This window comes from Linepithema humile, chromosome 2 (genome assembly GCF_040581485.1).
Source record: "Linepithema humile isolate Giens D197 chromosome 2, Lhum_UNIL_v1.0, whole genome shotgun sequence".
NCBI classification, from domain to species: domain Eukaryota; kingdom Metazoa; phylum Arthropoda; class Insecta; order Hymenoptera; family Formicidae; genus Linepithema; species Linepithema humile.
The window spans coordinates 5,197,046-5,215,104 of record NC_090129.1 but is presented as its reverse complement, the minus strand read 5'-3'; the positions used below and the strand labels follow the sequence as shown (position 1 = coordinate 5,215,104).

At 32.3% G+C, this 18,059-nt stretch overlaps 2 protein-coding genes and 1 long non-coding RNA gene across 8 annotated transcripts; 2 read left to right on the top strand and 1 right to left on the bottom strand.

Annotated features, from left to right (window-relative positions):
- The first annotated feature begins 718 nt into the window (after positions 1–718).
- On the top strand, positions 719–6,941 carry LOC136998175 (uncharacterized). The gene is made up of 3 exons (XR_010888818.1): positions 719–1,347; positions 2,038–2,213; positions 5,385–6,941. It is a non-coding gene; the product is annotated as an uncharacterized lncRNA (long non-coding RNA).
- spin (Protein spinster) lies at positions 6,418–16,001 on the bottom strand. 5 transcript variants are annotated; one of them, XM_067350599.1, is made up of 12 exons: positions 15,886–16,001; positions 15,088–15,177; positions 14,762–14,994; positions 14,419–14,615; positions 14,058–14,209; positions 13,774–13,977; positions 13,410–13,544; positions 12,700–12,961; positions 12,514–12,612; positions 12,219–12,432; positions 10,149–10,241; positions 6,418–8,223 (listed from the first exon to the last, which is right to left on the bottom strand). In XM_067350599.1, exons 2-11 carry the CDS (start codon positions 15,153–15,155, stop codon positions 10,189–10,191), a joined length of 1,617 nt encoding a protein of 538 aa, XP_067206700.1. In that variant the 5' UTR covers positions 15,156–15,177; positions 15,886–16,001; the 3' UTR covers positions 6,418–8,223; positions 10,149–10,188. The 5 variants fall into 5 exon arrangements, with proteins under 5 accessions (XP_067206700.1, XP_012225405.1, XP_012225407.1 ...); XM_067350600.1 differs by lacking the exon at positions 6,418–8,223 and adding an exon at positions 8,635–9,171; XM_012369982.2 differs by lacking the exon at positions 10,149–10,241 and having other exon boundaries at positions 15,886–15,999.
- On the top strand, positions 15,057–17,806 carry Rpn11 (regulatory particle non-ATPase 11). 2 transcript variants are annotated; one of them, XM_012369988.2, is made up of 7 exons: positions 15,057–15,195; positions 16,252–16,385; positions 16,469–16,673; positions 16,761–16,849; positions 17,095–17,199; positions 17,313–17,415; positions 17,505–17,806. In XM_012369988.2, exons 2-7 carry the CDS (start codon positions 16,272–16,274, stop codon positions 17,648–17,650), a joined length of 762 nt encoding a protein of 253 aa, XP_012225411.1. In that variant the 5' UTR covers positions 15,057–15,195; positions 16,252–16,271; the 3' UTR covers positions 17,651–17,806. The 2 variants fall into 2 exon arrangements, with proteins under 2 accessions (XP_012225411.1, XP_012225410.1); XM_012369987.2 differs by lacking the exon at positions 15,057–15,195 and adding an exon at positions 15,624–15,844.
- Positions 17,807–18,059: the final 253 nt, after the last annotated feature.

Sequence of the window (18,059 nt, the reverse complement as noted above, 5' to 3'; positions counted from 1 at the left end):
CACTAGTTACACAATTCTTGATATAATTCGGACGCAATAAACAGCGTGGAGATTTGATAGCCGGCCGTTTTCAAACTGGCCTCTTGCATTTTGCGTGAATGGAAGACCCGTTCCAAGGGCCACCCTTTCGTCGACCACGTGGTGGGGTGGACCCGCTCGGATTTCACGTGACCCCTTAAGAACACCACTGGGAGTCTCTCTGGACATACTCGTCATAGAAAAACTGGACTTTCAAATATTTTACGGACTCAGTTTCTGCCAACCAACGATAAGAGTAAGTAATTTAATTCTCTTAATTTATCCGCCTAATTGAACTTTTTGTTTTATCTAAAAAAGTTACGTATCACATAATTTAAAATGATATCTGTATCTTTATAGACCTTTGCGACATAATTTAATGAATATAAAATAAGATAAAACTGCAAATAAATAAGTATCCTTAAAGTTTTATACATGCACGAAAAAATCATACAGAATTATTCTATCTATTAAAGTATGTCGGAGGATTAACGCTAAAACACACGGAAATAAAAATTCGTTTATTATCATTTTTAAACATCTAATAACTATAGTTTTAAAAAAATCTATTAACAGTGTCGAAATATAAGAAAGGAGTAATTCAATATTAATCGAAATTGAATTTTACTTCGTGTTGTATTGTTTGTGCAGATTAATTTAACGAAGGCGTATAGAAAGCATTTTGATTTTTTAAGACCTTTTTAAATGTTTTGTAGATATCATTCGAATTATATCCGATGTCTTTCATTTCTTTGCTTCTTCTTTGCTTTGTCTGAAAATATTTTATTTGCATCTTATATTAATTAAAGGAAAGGACAGAAGTCATCTCGAAGTTCAAAGTTAGGAACTTACAAAGTACAAGTTATGGCGACAGTAACGTTTCAGTACCTGTAAGACAAGTCGCCTTGTGTACCTCGTTCTTTCTGTGCGATGATTGTTCGGAGTCGTCGTTACGAAACCGTCGTCGGTCCAGAAGAGAGACGATAGACAATAGCTACAGTGGCTTTTTTGCCCGGGCAGCTGCCGGGCGCCAAATCAGAGGGGGACATTACTTAATAAACGGGCGCATCCGGGGTGCGGTCCGGTCACCATTGTTTCAGAATCGGTAAATGGGCGCTTGCCGGCGGATACGCGCGACCAAAGGGTTAAGGATTAAGGGTTGAGGATTGTTGCTCGGACCCACAATGGACACCTGGGAGGCGCTCAGGGAAAGTTGCGCGCAGAAAAAAAAAAACAATCCTTTTTCGTTGCGTTTGGACATCTGCCATCGATGGCCATCGTACCGCAAACAGGAAAATTCGATAGGCGTCATGATGGACCAACTTTCGGGTATGTATAATACACGGTAATTATGGACGAAGCAGAATTTAGATCTGATTGTGTAATAAATTCAATGAAATATCAATTAATTTTAAAGCTACTTCGGCTTTTATTTTTTCGGCACAAGGATAAAAATTTTTATAATTAAAATATATCACTGTAAATATAGTATTCAAGCTATAATTCTTTTTCAGCTCAAACTTTAAAATCATTTAAAGTTTAATTAATGCATATCTGTTTAATTAAATGTCAGATAGTAAAGAATTAATATCAAATATAGTTTTTTCTCAGAGAAAAATTCCATAAAAGAATCATGATTGCTATAAGCATGCATAAATGCAAATATCATTAATATCGTAATCAAAAGCATTGACAAACCCGCTGGGACCTCGATCTTCCTACAAAAACAGTCTCTACTGACGTACTATCGCACGCTGTCGCGGGAGATGAAAGGTTCTATTCCTTCCTCGCAAAAAGAACGTCTCGCCGGAGATCCGGTCGTCGCGACGAAATTGCAAAAGAAACGGGCGGCGCACAATAAAACCGGCATGCGTATGATAATCGCGATGACGCTTATGAGAACGCGCGCTCGCGAACTCGTTTTTCTCACTTGCCGAAGGAGCACTTCTGGCGGCCCTTTCGTTCCGATGAAAACAATAAGTTACATAATAAGCGGCTCGAATAGAGAACCTGTTTCAGTGCGGCAGGCAGGAGGGTAGAGACGAGGGGAAGAAGCCACTGGCGGAGAAAACGCGAGGCTGTGAAAAAGAACCTTCTTACTACTGGTACCACATGTATGGTCTCACCGCTCATGACGATCGCAAAATGCATCGAGAATCGTTAGCGCTAACTCTGGCGAGGGCTAACTTTGTAAGGTAAATTTCTAATTGTTGTTTTTCGCTTGAAAATGTAGTATTATTTATTAAAATTTATGTAAATTATATATATATATATCTACTTTTCTCTCTCTTAACTTGTGTTTCTTAATTTAATATTAATCAAAAAACTTAATTTAATTTAAGCACAAATATATATAATTTAAATTGCATCCATTCCAATCACACACGTCCGTCAAAAAACCAATAACATCTGTTATTAATTAACATTTATATGTTCCAATAAAATTATTTCAAAAGACGGTCTCACCCTTGATATCAGGTTTGCACAGAATCGGTAGGCGGATGAGTGTCTCAAGTAACAAATTACCTACATACCTTCATCAATCAAACGTAATGAAAGGGTAAACAAGTAACTTGTTATTTGACTTACATCGCTACCAGCCTCGCGCATCCAAGAAGCGGAAATATGAGATAGCCGGGCTCGATAGTCTCGCATATATTCGTCGGAATAACCAGTTGCTAACTCGAAATTAGTTAGCCCGGACGACTGCCGGTGCAACTCGGTTTAAGAAGGACAGAACTTGCTCACTAATAACGTATGCACCGCACAGCTGGCACCGGCGCGTTTGTTCTTCTTGGCGCTACAGGTTCTTGAATTTCACACACGTCGCGGCGCGCGCGATGGGGTTGCTGCTACTCTCCGCTCCTCTCCTCTCGTTTTGCATCCTCTCTCCCTCTTTCTCTCTCGCGATCTTCCGCTCGTTCTCACATCCCCCGTTGAAGGAACCCCCTATTGTTTTATACAGCGAGACCAGTTTTTGTTTCATTCTACCTTCCTGTCCTTCTTTCTCCCTTTCGCACGCTCTTTCTTCTCTCTGTCTCTTTACGGCTTATTATATGCGCTTTCGAACGTTCCATTTGTGCACGCACGATTGTTCGCACGGGCAAACTTGGAGCCCGATTCACTGCGAGCGTTACGGAGAAAGAAGCGCAGAAGAGGGTCGGACGAATCCGGTCAAACGGCGCGAGAGCAGAACGATGGCCGAGAAAAAAATGAGACAATGAAGGGGTTAAAGTTGATACAATTGAACGAGAAACGTCGCCGCGTCGGTACGCGTCTGATTTATTTTCGCAGCCACCCCTTTGCTCTCCCCCTGTCTTCCCTCCGTTCTAACCCGGTCCTCATGCGCGGGAACATCGCGTTCCATTGTTTTTCCGACGTGATCTCGCGGCAAGGCAAAATCGAAAAAAACATTTCATAGCGATTTAAAAAGCGCTCCGCGCAAGTCACGGTTTCGTAATATGAATCATTGCCCGTAACCACCGGAAACGTTTTGTGACGAGGAAATTATTTCATTCTGGACACGGTGAATTATTTGACACGTATGAATATGAAACGCAACGAGATTTATGTGCAATAAAGAACGATGATCGTTTACGAAAGATCATAGCTGTTGAAAGTAACGAAACAAATTGCTTATTAACGAAATATTAATAATCTTACATTTGTTTACTATTTTCTGTATGTTTACTTCTCGTTATTTAATTTTTTTGAGAAAGAAGAAATTATTTTATCGCGCAATTCATTGTTAAATGTACAACGTTGATTAGATCATACACATTTGTACAACGGTGCGTGTTTAAATAAACAAAATGAATGCTCCCGCTACGTTATGTAGATAAGTGACTTGTTCTAGATTCGTGATAAACACGATATCCATCTATCCATCTATCCATCCATCCATCGTGTGCAGCTATCCGTCATTCTCGCTCGTCTATTCCACCCACGGAATTCTTCCCCGTCGAGCTCTCGCTCGTCTAACGATAATCCGTCATCCTGACGCGGCGAGCGGGCAGGAATAGGGGGAAGAGAAGGAGGGAAGGTAGAAATTGAAATGCTAAAAGCGAAATTGGGTAGGAATTAGGAAAAACGCCGTGAGATGGGACGGTGTTTATCCGCCGTAGCTGGAAGGGCGCGCGAGGCCGGGCCCCATGGCGAAGTCGGAGATTTCTCCATCTCTCATGGAGAAGCGCGGGGTTGGCGTTGGCCACCCTCCCTTGCCCAGTGGCTGCTGCGTGCCCGATGAGAGCGAGGGCGAGGGCGATGAGGCGGGGGCACCGTGTTAGCGTGGCAAAGGGGAGACCAGATCGAAACGCCGGGGGTGAGAGGGTCGGCTACGGGGTCGCGACGGTGGAGCGTGTTCCGAATGCCGCGTAAATAACTTCCATCTTCGAGGGTGCAGCCGCCCTTGCAGGAGGCGAAGGAGGAAGATGAGGAAAAGGAGGGCGGGAGCGACTCTCGAAGCGCCGAGGGCAAGGGAGGATGAGGAGAAAAAGAAAGCTCGAGCGCGGAGGAGGCGGGCGGGAAGAGCGCGGTGATGGCGCCGGTTATAGGGAAGCAGCGGCAACGTTGTTCGCGTAGGTAGACGTAAAATATTCTTAATGAGCAAAGACTTTCAAGTATTGACTCAAAATGGCGGCCCTTTCAAGTCGGCTTGTTAAGTATTATCCCGCACCGCGGCCGCCCTCACCTCATCCCTCGCCCCCGCGATTTTCTTTGTGCCAGCCTCACCCCGGGTGTTCTCCCTCTCGGAGTTGCTTCATGTTCCACTGTGCCCGTCATTGGACACGAGGGTGTATGGAAAAACTGCGGAGGGACGACAAAAAGTCGATCTTACCCGATAGCCTCGCTCGTCATGAGCGACCGTCTAAAAAAATGGAGAAGTCGTTTCGATATCGATACTTTGTCTTTTTTCTTTATATTGACGTAGTGCAATGTAAATTATTATATACGCATATGCGCACAAATTATTTATATTATTCTCTATTAATTTGTGATTGATTTGTCGCGCTTTTTTCCTTCATTCTTTTTCGATAAAAGTGTCAGCAGATTTGTCGACACTCTCTTTATTCAATTTTTAAGCAATCGTAATATACAAAATCAAATAAAATTGCTAAAGCAAATGTGCAAAAACACAATTTTTTAATTTGCTATTAAATTAATCAATTTAAATTTTAATTGCAAAAGTATTTAAAAACTGGAAAGTTGTATCAAGTAACATTCTGCCAACATCAATGTCAAAAATGTTTTCTAAATAAAATCAATTAAAAATTTTTGAAGATATTTATACCTAAACAATTTTTTTAATAGATTCCTTCACAGGACTCTGTACCAAATGTGATCTTAATAATTTTATTGACTTTCAGAGAAGTCTTTAACGGGAGATTGAAATTCCTGGTGCATTCGAGCCCGCTCTTTGAAGAATGCGGGCTACCAAGTCCTTTTGCATAGAGGCTTACGCGCGAATGGATCGCCGAGTGGATTATCTAGAAGAAAGAGGATGGTCGTGGGGGTACAACCTTAAGGGTTGTTAAAACTTGGCTCCCGCTTTGAGACTTCCTCCTCGTCTATGCGGGGACCGAAATAAGGGTTAAAAATGTATAAGACAGTGGTAAGGCAGTCTCAATGTCGGAACGAGCGAGCGAGAGATGCGTAAAAGTGCGCAGGGGGGTAAGAAAGCGGGGGATCGAATGAGAGACCAGTGGAAAAAGAGCAGGCACAACAAGAGAGAAAAGAAGATGGAGAGACAGTGTGGAAGGCGAAGAGAAGTTTCATTATTGATCAAAGAAACCGAGTGTCGCTTCCCTCTCCGATAGCTCATTCTATTCAGCACATCTTCGACTTCCCATTAAAAATACAGGCTTTATCCGTTTATTTATGACGCAACTGCGGGCTATGAGATACGTGCTACACGATGCTGTAACGTATGCTGCACACGGAGAAAATTTTATATAAAAAATTACTATGTACGGCAGTAAAATTACTATGAACACGGCCGCGGACCATGAAAAAATTATAAAAAATTTTACTATATTTTTCATATAATGGCCACAATATTTAAACTTATAATTCCTCTTATGGTCCGCAGCTACTGCCGCGTATCATAGTAAATTTTAATATAAAATTTTCTCCGTGCATATACAGGGTGATCTAATAAAAAAAAAACTTAAGACTGTACAATAATCACAAAATTAAGCAAATATATCGATTAACATTAATCTGCAGATCAACACTGATTTAAATAAGACGAAACATAAATGATTGTATGAAAATTATGCAAAGAAAATTTAAAAAGGTATTAATGATCCCCTTAGATGTGTGCGTGATGTCACAGTTCATTATTTTCGATTCTATGATATCGGTAAAGATTATATCTAAATAAAAAACATATTATTGCACTTATTTATATACAAAAAGATTTATTTGCATAATATATAATGCAATATACAGTAGCTTTCTTATAACTAAAGCATCATCAAATTCAAAGATTAATTTTATAATCTGTAATTTCAGTTTACTCATTTACGTATAAGTACTGCGCTAAACTAAGCATTTGGTTAAATTACTGCTACATATGTTTGACTTAGCTGAGTGTTATTGAAAATTTGACTATATCAGTTTGTAATAATTATATCTTCTTAACTGCTTTCAATTTCAAATGGAAAATTTTTTACTTTTTAAATTTAAAGTTAATCAGTTTCATATATAGACTTAATAGTTTTGCCTTTACTGACAATAATTTACTCTGTATTAATTTTATGCTTACTTTCTTTTCATGTATATACAAGTCTGAACATACAGTTATGCAATAACGTACACATTTTAGATAGATCCTATTTAAATTTTCAACATTGTTCTAAAGTGCATTTTATATAATAATATTAAATTTCTGCTCGATAGATGTATTTTGAATTCACAGAATAGGCGCGCAGAGTGAATATACGATTATAAATAATATAAATAATATAAATAATCTATAATAAATATTTGAAGAGGCTTCATAATTTTGACACATAGAAATAGTATATATTTAGAGTCATCTCTGAAAAAAAAACACAAGCTTTAAGATAATCTATAATAATAATTATAATTTAAACTCATTTTTAAAGTTATTTCACATTATTGCTATTGTAATACATATAAAATATTATTTATGAAAAATGTTAAAAAATATTTTAATATTCCAAGAGAAAATTATAAGTTATATGCGCAGTTATATGCGTACTTATATATACAGGGTATTCTACATTAATCGCACCATACGACACATTCTTGAGATCATTTTGAGATGAAAATTCTAATGCCAAAATGGCTACAATAATTTTTAAATGAAAAAAATTTCAAATTAATCAACTCAAGTTGCTCCGAATATTATAATATATTTTTTAGCACAATTAAGATGTGTCATTATCATGAGACGCGGTTTGTGTGGAACACTCTGTATATAAATAATTATTTAAATATATCTACATATATCATTGACTTAGCTAACGTGTCAAACTTAGTAGTAATATATTTTTCACTAGAATTTTTACGTAAAAAAAATTAAACTAATATCATAGCAATTTATGAAAATATTTTTCTCTCTTAAGAGAATACAATACAATTGTTAATATTTTTGCAATTTAATACCGAAGTAATATGAATATTACTGACAATTTAATTAGAAAATACTTGTGTGTCTTATGAAAAAATTACTTATTAGTACACCTTTACCTATATAGATAATTCGTACAATTTGCTATATGAATTTGTAATCGAGCGATTATAAAAATATAATATTTAAAAATATTGTACGTATATATTGTATATGTATGACTTTATCCATGCTGTATGAGCTTCATGGTTTGCAATTATTTTAACATTTTGTACACTATTAACAGTGGTAATTTAAAAAAATTACCTTTCTGATAATAATCTACATTATAATTTCCTGCAAACTTTCTTCGTAAATATACGTTCTACATGCAGAACATATAATCTCGTGTCAATGACACATCTTATTTTATCATAAACTCAAATCAATATCTACTTAGTAGAATCATACTGTACATCAATAGCAATAGAATATCTAAATTTTATCAGGATTCTAGTGAGACGGTTCCACTTGATGCCTATTAAATTCTAATATAGTATTTGTATCATTTTGTATTTCGCTTTCAACTGCGTCGTTGCAAATACATACTGTGTCTGAAATACTGTCACCTGAAAATAATGTAAATCATTAAGATAATAATTTATTAATATATATTATTAGCGCATATTATTCACGTATGCAGAGTCAGACAGATAAATTAGCACGTAAACAGTAGATTAAAATTTATAAATATATAAATATAGAGCAATATTTATCATATAGATATAAATATATATACATATTATTAAGATCGCATTATTCTTCAGTAAAAAACATTGTTCTTCATTAAGTTAATTTCCGTATCAAGTATATTACCCCAAGAAATATAAGAAATATCTAAGCAATTAAAGTAAAATATGAGAAGAAGATCCTTGTTCCTATATAATGACACATAGGATTTATAAAGAGAAGAGAATAGAGTAAAATAGTAGAGAGTACATACGTCATCAATACATACACACACATTAAAAGACCATAGATACGTAAACAATATTTAATGAATAAAGCATTTCGTATAATTCCAAAAGTCATCTTATGATAAAAATATTGTAGCAACAATTACAATTTTCTACATCACCAACAAGAGTACAGAATGCATTCTAAGATTTCATCTATTTAGTTTTCTATCAATATAATTATTATATTGATAGGTTTCCAGAGCAAAACGTATGAACGAATGCAATAAGATTGTTAGTCATAACTATTTTAAGATTACATGATTATTGTAAGAAAACAAATCATGTAATATGATTATATTAATAAAACAAATCGTGTGCTCATCACTCAATGTGAAATCTAATTCTCTAAAAATATACATGCAACACTACCAACCATATCTGTAAAACATACATCCACAAGTACACATAAAGTACACTGAAATCTACTAGTTAATTGTGTTACATCCCACACAGAAAGCTTCTGTAGGCAAGCTTCATCAGTGTCTGAAGAATGTGATACCATATTATGTCAATAATAAATTTAATCACAAATATTTGCACGATACAAATCTCATCATCCTGCGCAAAAATATTTATAAAATAAGCTTCAATATTTGAAGTGTTAATTTTAATTGTTAGAATATTAAATTGATATATTGAAACGTCGAGTGTTATAATCTATTTATATTTTATTGCAATTTTTTAAGATAATTTAATTGTTTTATATTAATTGTTCTATGATTGTTAAAGGTAAATGTACAAATAATAGTGATAAACTTTAAAATGATCTATAACGTGCTATTTCTCCCATTTATGACATCCACAGGCCAAACATAAGATAAGACAAAAGCAAAAAAAGGTTAATATTCCTAAATTTAAAATGCATTCCTAAATGAATTGCAAGTAGAGAAAAAAAATAAAAATAAGAATTTTAAAAAAGAATTTAGTCTGTTATTCGTGAAAATTTGATATCAAAATAATTAAAGAAATTGAAAAAAATAATGATTTGTAAGACCCAATGTAAAACAATAGCATGGATAATTGATAATCAATTTAATTATTTAATTATATAAAATCACGCAATTTTTTATAAAAATATAATATGTGTAAAGATAATTCAAATGTACTGTATTATATGTATTCAACGTCAATGCATCGCAGTAAAGTTCTAGGCCTGCCGAATGATATAAGATTCTAAAATATAAAAATGAATAAAATGTACATTAATGTTAAAATGTATGTTTTATACATTTTTATGCCTTAGAATCTTATATCATATCATTTGGCAGGCCTGAAACTTTACTGTGATGCACTAAAATCCTTATATTTTAAAGAAAGAAATAGTCTAGAATGTTAAAATGTAAAAATTCGAGACACATCGGTAACATGCCTTTTTAAAGAAAGAATATATATGTATATGCCAAGCTTTCTTCAAAATTTTATAATAAAATATAATAGAAAATAATTTTATTTATAAAAAACAAAATTCTCGATTAAATTGACTACCAAATCAAATAAAGAAAAGGATAATGAAATCATGAAAATAAATTATGTACCGGGTATACAGCACACTATCAGGTGAGGCCCAGTGATGATCTATAAATGCGTTGATTCAGCTTGCCCATTATTCTTAGTATCTAGATATTTGTCTGCAAGAAAGATGTTTATATGTTATACAAAAATTACTACATGCACATTCCGAACTAGATCATGTGAAGTACTCCACATATTACCTACAATAAAGCCTGCTTCTGAAAAATGTTTAAAAGTTTAATAATAAAACGTAAAATAACAAAAATGGTAAAAATCACCAAATTATTTCATATAAATCTAATACTTATTGAGAAATTTCGAAATATAAATATATTGTAACTTATATTATAAAAATTATAACAAATAATGTTAACATATTTGCAGAAAGAATAATTCTTATACGTATTTTTCTCATCTTGTGAAAATTAAAGAATATTTCATATATATTTTGTACTAAAAAATATATATAAAACACACAAAATTTTCTAACTCCACATAAACAATGTATATGATACATCACATATATGTACATAAAATTATACAAAAGTAAATTAAAATATCCCCCAAAAAATATACTTCACAGTTGTAAAAAGATAGATATTACAGTTATAACAGACAAATATAATAGACAAATGTATACATAATTTTTAAATATAAGTGTTTTATATATAAAACAGAATGTTAAAAATTAAAAATGTCAAAATTGGGAAAATATTGAAAATATTAATAGAAAATACAATAATGATTCCGTATACGCGCGTCATATCAGCGTACGTTATAAATTTAATTGTGATTATTACTACCAAAATTATATTAATATCAATATTTTTAATTTTCTTAACACGTTAAGCACCATTTTTTAAAAGATTAATATCATACTTGTAAATAAAGGAATTTTAATCACAAAACATAATGAAAATATTGTTTCTTTTCATAAAACTTATATGTTTCTAATATTAAAATAGATTTAATGTGAATAAATATACTATTTTACTTTAAAGTTTTTGTGGAACATAAAATAAAGATTCAAAACTATACTGTACATAGCCAAAATTAAGGAATGACTATAAATAATAGAAAAAAAATAAGTAAAGAATTTTAAGTTTTAACAAGTTAAGCGCCACGATGTTAAAAATATACAAAATTAAAGAAAAAATCTATAAGAAAATATGAAAATAATTTTATAATTATAAAAAAAAAAATTTATAATTATAATTTTATAATTATAAAAGATTTTGCTAAGCATATTATCTCTCGACATTCTTCGTAACTTCACTAATTAAGGAAAATGAAATGAAATGAGTAAATCAAATGTATAAACAAATATGTATAAATATAATAAAAAATGAGTAAAAATATTTGTTTTAATTAGTTTCCAAATCTTGTAAAATTTTTCATATATATTTCATACACATAAGAAATATCTATTGTTATATTTTATATTTTTATACGATACATTTAAGTGTATATACAATAGATGAAAGATTTTGGCGCTTAACGTGTTAAACAATACCATAAATTACATACTACCTGCTTTTTGATCCATTTTGTGCTTGTAAGCCCAAAGTTGCGAACAATTCATGCACTGTGTAAAAATAGAATGTTTCAGTAGAGTTGCAAATTTTTATTTCATATTCCAACCTGACCTAAACTACTGGGGTAATATACATATATTATGCATATTTGTTAACATGATAACATTATATCGTATGATAACATTAATAGGTAATGCACCATTTTTGTTTTTTTCGAAATTTTAACAATGTAATAGCAATGTATTAAATGTATTAAAGTCACCAAATTATGTGTCTAAATTAGTCTGAACTGTTTCGATACTTTACTTAATAATAATGTTTACGTGTACAAGTTAGCACAAAACATAAAAATTATTTTTGCGAGAATCACATTCATATCCGTAGTAATGTGTTCCATACATAAAAATAATTTTATATGACCACATTGCGCAATGCATATTAGTATATATACATAGAATATTAAGCTGTATTAGTAACGGACATGTGGACATGCAAAACAAAGTGCATTATCTAAACGTCAATTTTATCTTAATGTTAGTCATATACGTTTTTACTTACCCGCAATAGCAAGGTCGACTAGTGCCTTATCTTTCTGTATGTGCAATGCTGTCAGGAAGAAGAACAGAGCACCAATTATTTCTACAAACATTGTAAGAAATATTGCATATTGTAGGCTACGAAACTCGACAGTTATATCTTGATTGTCGTGAACATTGGATTGTTCTCCGGTAGCTAAACCCCGCAAAAACGTGGATTTTAATCCTTCTGATATCTGAAATAAACATAACATTTAATTATTTGTAATATTAGTCAAAGATATAAATATTTGTGATATAAAATTATTTTTACGTACAAGTCCAATAAGGTAAGGACTGCCTGCATCTCCAAAAGCATGTGCAAAAAGTATTTGAAATGCTTCTGCTGTAGATCTTCTTGTAGGCATTACTACGTACTACAAAATATAATATTTGAAAAATATTAAATCTATTAAGATATAAAATAATCAATACATACAATTATATTTTTCTTTATCACTTACCAATAACATATCTGCTACAATAGACCAATTCAAATTTAATGACACTTGGCCAAAGAATATTAGTACGTAACAGAGGTTGGAGTTTGTATTGGCAGTAATTATGGCAAAGAATAATAAAGGCGCACTTATTAGAAGACCTATAGCGCATATTAAAGGATCAGCTTGTTGCCAACGAGTTCGTAATCTTTGTGCTATAAAAGACCCTAAAGGTACTCCTATTAGACCAGATGCCATACCAATTAATCCGAACTTATATGCAACACTGAAATATTAAAAAAACAATTATGTAACATTTTTAAGGCATATTACTCATTTCCTATTATACAGGGTGTTTTATAATGTTCGTGCCAACGCTTGTGTGCGGGTAACTGCGGTAAACTCGCAATAATAATTGAGATATTAATTTAAAAGGATTGACGAATAATCGCGCGTTGCACGCGGCTAGACCATGGGCTGCACGCTCTAGGCATGACAGCAACGAGGATCGCAACGAAAAATAACAATGCGTATTACTCTTGCTTTCGCAATGCGTTGTTATTTTTCGTTGCTGTGCGATCCTCGTTGCTGTCACGCTTGGAGCGTACAGCCCACGGTCTAGCCGCGTGTAACGCGCATTCTACCCGCACAGGAGCGTTGGCACGGACATTATGAAACATCCTGTATAATTTTTATTAAATGCATGTCACTAAAATAAACTTTATGAAACGTACTCATCTGAATCAACAACCTTCTGATTAGGAAGCAAGCGAAAACCTAATTGTAGATATGTTGGTGCCCACCATGCCAGTGCACCAGTGACAAATGCCACACAAGTAAATCCTGCAGTAGACAGCATAAAGCTTGGACTGAAAATTGTATCAATGATGTAACAAATAAAGTCTTCCTTATAGATTATAAAGTAGAATAGAGTTGACACTTATTTTATCTGAATAATAATGGATAGAGCAATTAATATAAATTACTTTTATAATAAAAAAAGTAATAATGAATAAAAAGATTAATGTGAATTATTCAAAATATTGTGATAATTCCAAAAATCGAAATATAATATAGAAATAGCAAAAATATATTTACTTTTTGGATAATGCTTTAATATCATATGACCATGCAGTGCTCGTCAAATGAACACCACCTTCTCGTTCACCTCTAATAGGATCTCTTATTGCAGTGAGTAACAGGAGTATTGCTATAACACCTAATATAGGAGTAACACGTAATCCCCACTGCCATTGACCCGTGATACGAGCTGTTTCGCCTCCAGTAATATATCCTAAACCACTAAAATAAAAAATTTGCATATATATATGTAAGTATATATGTATTACAATATATATATTCAAATTACATAATCAATATACCTTCCAACTGGAATAGCAAAGTAGAAGAGAGCAAGCATTTTAGATCTTACATCTTTCACAAATAAATCACTAATTATTGTAGGTGCTATTGTGGAATAACTGGCTTCTCCAATGCCAACAAGTGTCCTAAAGAATAGGAACCATCCATATGTCTGCAATAGATTAAAAATATTATATATACTTCATACCAATACATTATTACATACAGCTGAAATAAATTTGTTAATGTATTCAATAACTGTATACAATTTATACATAAAATTCTTAATTTGTATTTGGTTATGGATTTATTTTGATGATAAGATTGTAAGATAATAAGATTTATCACATATTAAAGAAATCATAACAAAAGAAATCATACATTCATATATGAACCGATAAATGTTGTTAGGCACCACAGGAATACACCACTGCTCATGATATATTTTCTATTGTAACGATCCCCTAAGTATCCAAATAATGGTGCAAACACCATATAGCTCAAAATGAATGCAGTTTGTAATAATCCAGACATATCGTAACCAATATCAAATTCTTTCTTGATATCAGTTAGTACCCCTGTAACAAAATAATTGACTTTATTGCTTGTTCTTTTCGTAAAAATAGTGGCAAAATAACGTTTTGCATACAGAAACTTATTTATAACATTTTATCAACAATTTTTTAGGTAATCCAATATGTTCATAAAACAAAGCAAGACTCACCAGCGACCGTAAAGCGATCCATATAATTTATAAGATTTACAAAGCAGAGGACAGAGACTGTAATCCAGTCACCTGCACTGACCGACCTCAGCTCCGAAGGCATCGTTGCTTTCACGCGCGTATCCGTCGAATTGTCCTGCTCCACATTTACTCGAGAATACTTATTTCCCGTATTACTCGGCAATTTATCGTTTACCATGACGCGACCAATTCCTGTTGTTATCCGCGTCACGCTATTTGGAACAATATAATTCACAAGTTCAAAATTATCGTTATTTAACTACCTCGTTATCTTAAACAACGTTCGACGAGCAACGTGACATAACCTTATAGACCAATTGACTTTACCTCGCCATACGATGACAAAAAACTGATTACCATCATCTCTGAGCATCACACGACGCGCATCACACCACCTTTAATTGAATACCAAAGTAAGATTCGAGTGGGATTATGAGCAACCTAATATCTAAGTATATATTATGTACGCATATATTGTGTTGCGCCACTAGTGTGTGTCGAGTATTTCGTTGCGCGCGTAAAATGCATACTGCATACGGATGCCGATGTAGTAAATATATAAACTGCATATGATATAACTATTATGAATTTGTCATGCAAACAATAGGTCAAATCAGTGGAATTGATTAAAATTGATTTGTTAGCAATTTTCTTTTCATTGCATATATCATGTGAAAACAATTTATTTTTATTCACGTAACGCAATAGGAAAAATATACTTTTAGACTTCGCACTTATCGAATATTACGATGCTCGTTTTAGCTAATGTGGTTACTAATTCGTTAATTGGGAACTATTCTTAACTCAGCGCTGCGCTCAACGAGGCGATAAACGTTTTTTTTGGCAAGCATAAATCAAAATGAAAAAAGTTAAAAAGTTAAATTAATAACGATCAAGAAAGCAAGAAATGCGAGATCGATTCGACAGAGAAGAGATTTATCGATCTGCATTTCACTGCAACGGGCGTAGGTGTATCATTTACCCGAAATCGAATCCGCCAACTCAGTCAGTAGCATCGTTTATCAAATAAAAAGATAGAGAGATACAGTATTACTTTGAAAGGTAAAGTGGGTTATATTTGATGCACTTTTAATAATACTAACCTGCAGTAAAACACGATTCGAAATGTGATTACACATATATGAATACACTTGATTCAATGTCCAATAAATTGACGATGTGTAACATCAAGTTAGAAGTGGTATAGGTTATGCTTCCTCAATTAATCAATTGTGTGCATAATGAAAGGAATATGTAATAGTATATTTGTCAGAAAAGTAATTGAATGCAGATGCTGCACTGAAATAACAAATATGTTATTCGATACTGTTTAAATTACAGTTCTGTTTTAACTCAAAAGATTTACTTTACTCCATTAATCTAAACATAGGAGATAAATGTATTATCTCAAATGCAATTGTAAAATTCAACAAATACTAATTTATACTTCAATATTATTATTTCCACAGGATTAATATCTTCATAAATAATGGATAATTTACCATTGCAAAAAGTGGAGCTGCAAACAGATGTTTATATGGTTTGTTTGCAACATGCATTATCAACAGAAAACTTTGAAGTGATGGGTTTACTCATTGGTAACGTACGTTGAACTTTTAATATTTTGCGCTTGGTGCATTTCATTGTTTCTTATAATATTGATAAGATAAATTATTCCCCTTTTAGTTTGAATGTGGAGTAGCTAAAATATCAGCTGTTATCATTTTACGACGTTTAGATAAAAAGAAAGACAGGGTAGAAATTTCATCAGAGCAGTTATTAAAAGCTGCTGCTGAAGCTGAGCGATTAACAATAGAATTAAAGCGCCCTATGCGTGTTCTTGGCTGGTATCATTCACACCCACACATTACAGTTTGTCCGTCACATGTTGGTTTGTATCAAAAATATTTCTTTAACTAAAAACATTCAATATAGTATGCATTAAAAAATTTTATATAAAATTATTTTTATTTTGCAGATGTTAGAACTCAAGCTACTTACCAAACCATGGATCACAGTTTTGTGGGCTTAATATTCTCAGTATTTTCAGAAGGCAAAGAATCAAAAGTACATATATTTTTTTTAATATTTATATCGACAAACAAAATACTAGTAATAACTATCCAAGTGGCCTATGTAGATGAAAAAGAAATTTATTTAATTTTATCTAACAGTAAATTACTCTATTACAAATGTTTAAATATTAAAATTTTTGAAATTATATGCGATAGCTTGTGGTATATTCGAATTTGTCGATGTATGTAGATTATGATAATAATCCTTGATATAATAGCCATCTTTTTGTATTATAGGAACATGAAATCTATTTAAATTGCTTTCAATCAGACAACGGTGAAGCCACAGAGATACCATTACAGATAGTACATACTCCAGATATTTCAGACAGATGTTTAAGAGTAAGATTCTAATTTTTTATATTATATTAGTATTTTATTAGTAATTGTTTATATTAGTAAAAATTTAGAATAATTAAAAAATTGTTTCTTACCTAAAAATATAAATATTACAGACCATGACAGACTTGTCAAAAATTTTGGTACAAGAAGAAGAAGATATGGCTGAGGCTTGTAAAGATCATCCCGATGTCCTTGCCAGTATTCACAATAACGCTGGTATGCATCAGTAAAATAATTAATCTAAATAGCAGTGAGATTAGAAACAAATATAAATTAAAATTAATATGAATAATTTTCATTTTCAGTCAGAACACGTGCCTTGGTTCATATAACAGATATTATTACAAAACCTTTGGTACAAACACTGGAAAAAAGAATAGCATTAAACAAATTACGTGCTATGCACCTTCAAAGACAGCTACAAGAATTACAAAAAATATATAATGGATAAAAATTTTTCAGATGTTATTGTTTAAATCATAATATAAGTTACGAAACGAATAACTTGTGAATATAAATGATTTGTTTTTTCCCCAATAAGCTATAATTAAGTAATATAAATAAGATTTCAGGTAAAAATAAATATTTACGAAACTGACATTAATTATATTTAATAGTTTGATAATTTATTTGATCCTATTTTAAACAAAAAGAAATATCTGATTTGACATTGACTTTCATCACTAAGATATAATTTTTTTATTTTACTATCAAAATAAGAATTTGCATTGTATTTGAAAGTAATATATTATATTAATAAAAATTTTATTGTGTATATATATTTTTTCTACTGTTTGTATTTCTTCATTTATTTTGAATAAAAATATAAATTAGGTCAAATATTGTGAAAACTATTTTTA

What these genes read in the sequence shown, in the direction of transcription:
- spin (XM_012369982.2), bottom strand. Translation starts at nt 15,155, where the DNA reads ATGCTCAGAGATGATGGTAATCAGTTTTTTGTCATCGTATGGCGAGGT. An exon ending in AAAGTCAATTGGTCTATAAG is followed by an intron (nt 14,995 to 15,087) that starts GTTATGTCACGT and finishes TGTTCCAAATAG; the next exon opens with CGTGACGCGGATAACAACAG. An exon ending in AAGGTTGTTGATTCAGATGA is followed by an intron (nt 12,962 to 13,409) that starts GTACGTTTCATA and finishes TTAATATTTCAG; the next exon opens with TGTTGCATATAAGTTCGGAT.
- Rpn11 (XM_012369988.2), top strand. Translation starts at nt 16,272, where the DNA reads ATGGATAATTTACCATTGCAAAAAGTGGAGCTGCAAACAGATGTTTAT. An exon ending in TGGGTTTACTCATTGGTAAC is followed by an intron (nt 16,386 to 16,468) that starts GTACGTTGAACT and finishes TTCCCCTTTTAG; the next exon opens with TTTGAATGTGGAGTAGCTAA. An exon ending in TTTCAGACAGATGTTTAAGA is followed by an intron (nt 17,200 to 17,312) that starts GTAAGATTCTAA and finishes TAAATATTACAG; the next exon opens with ACCATGACAGACTTGTCAAA.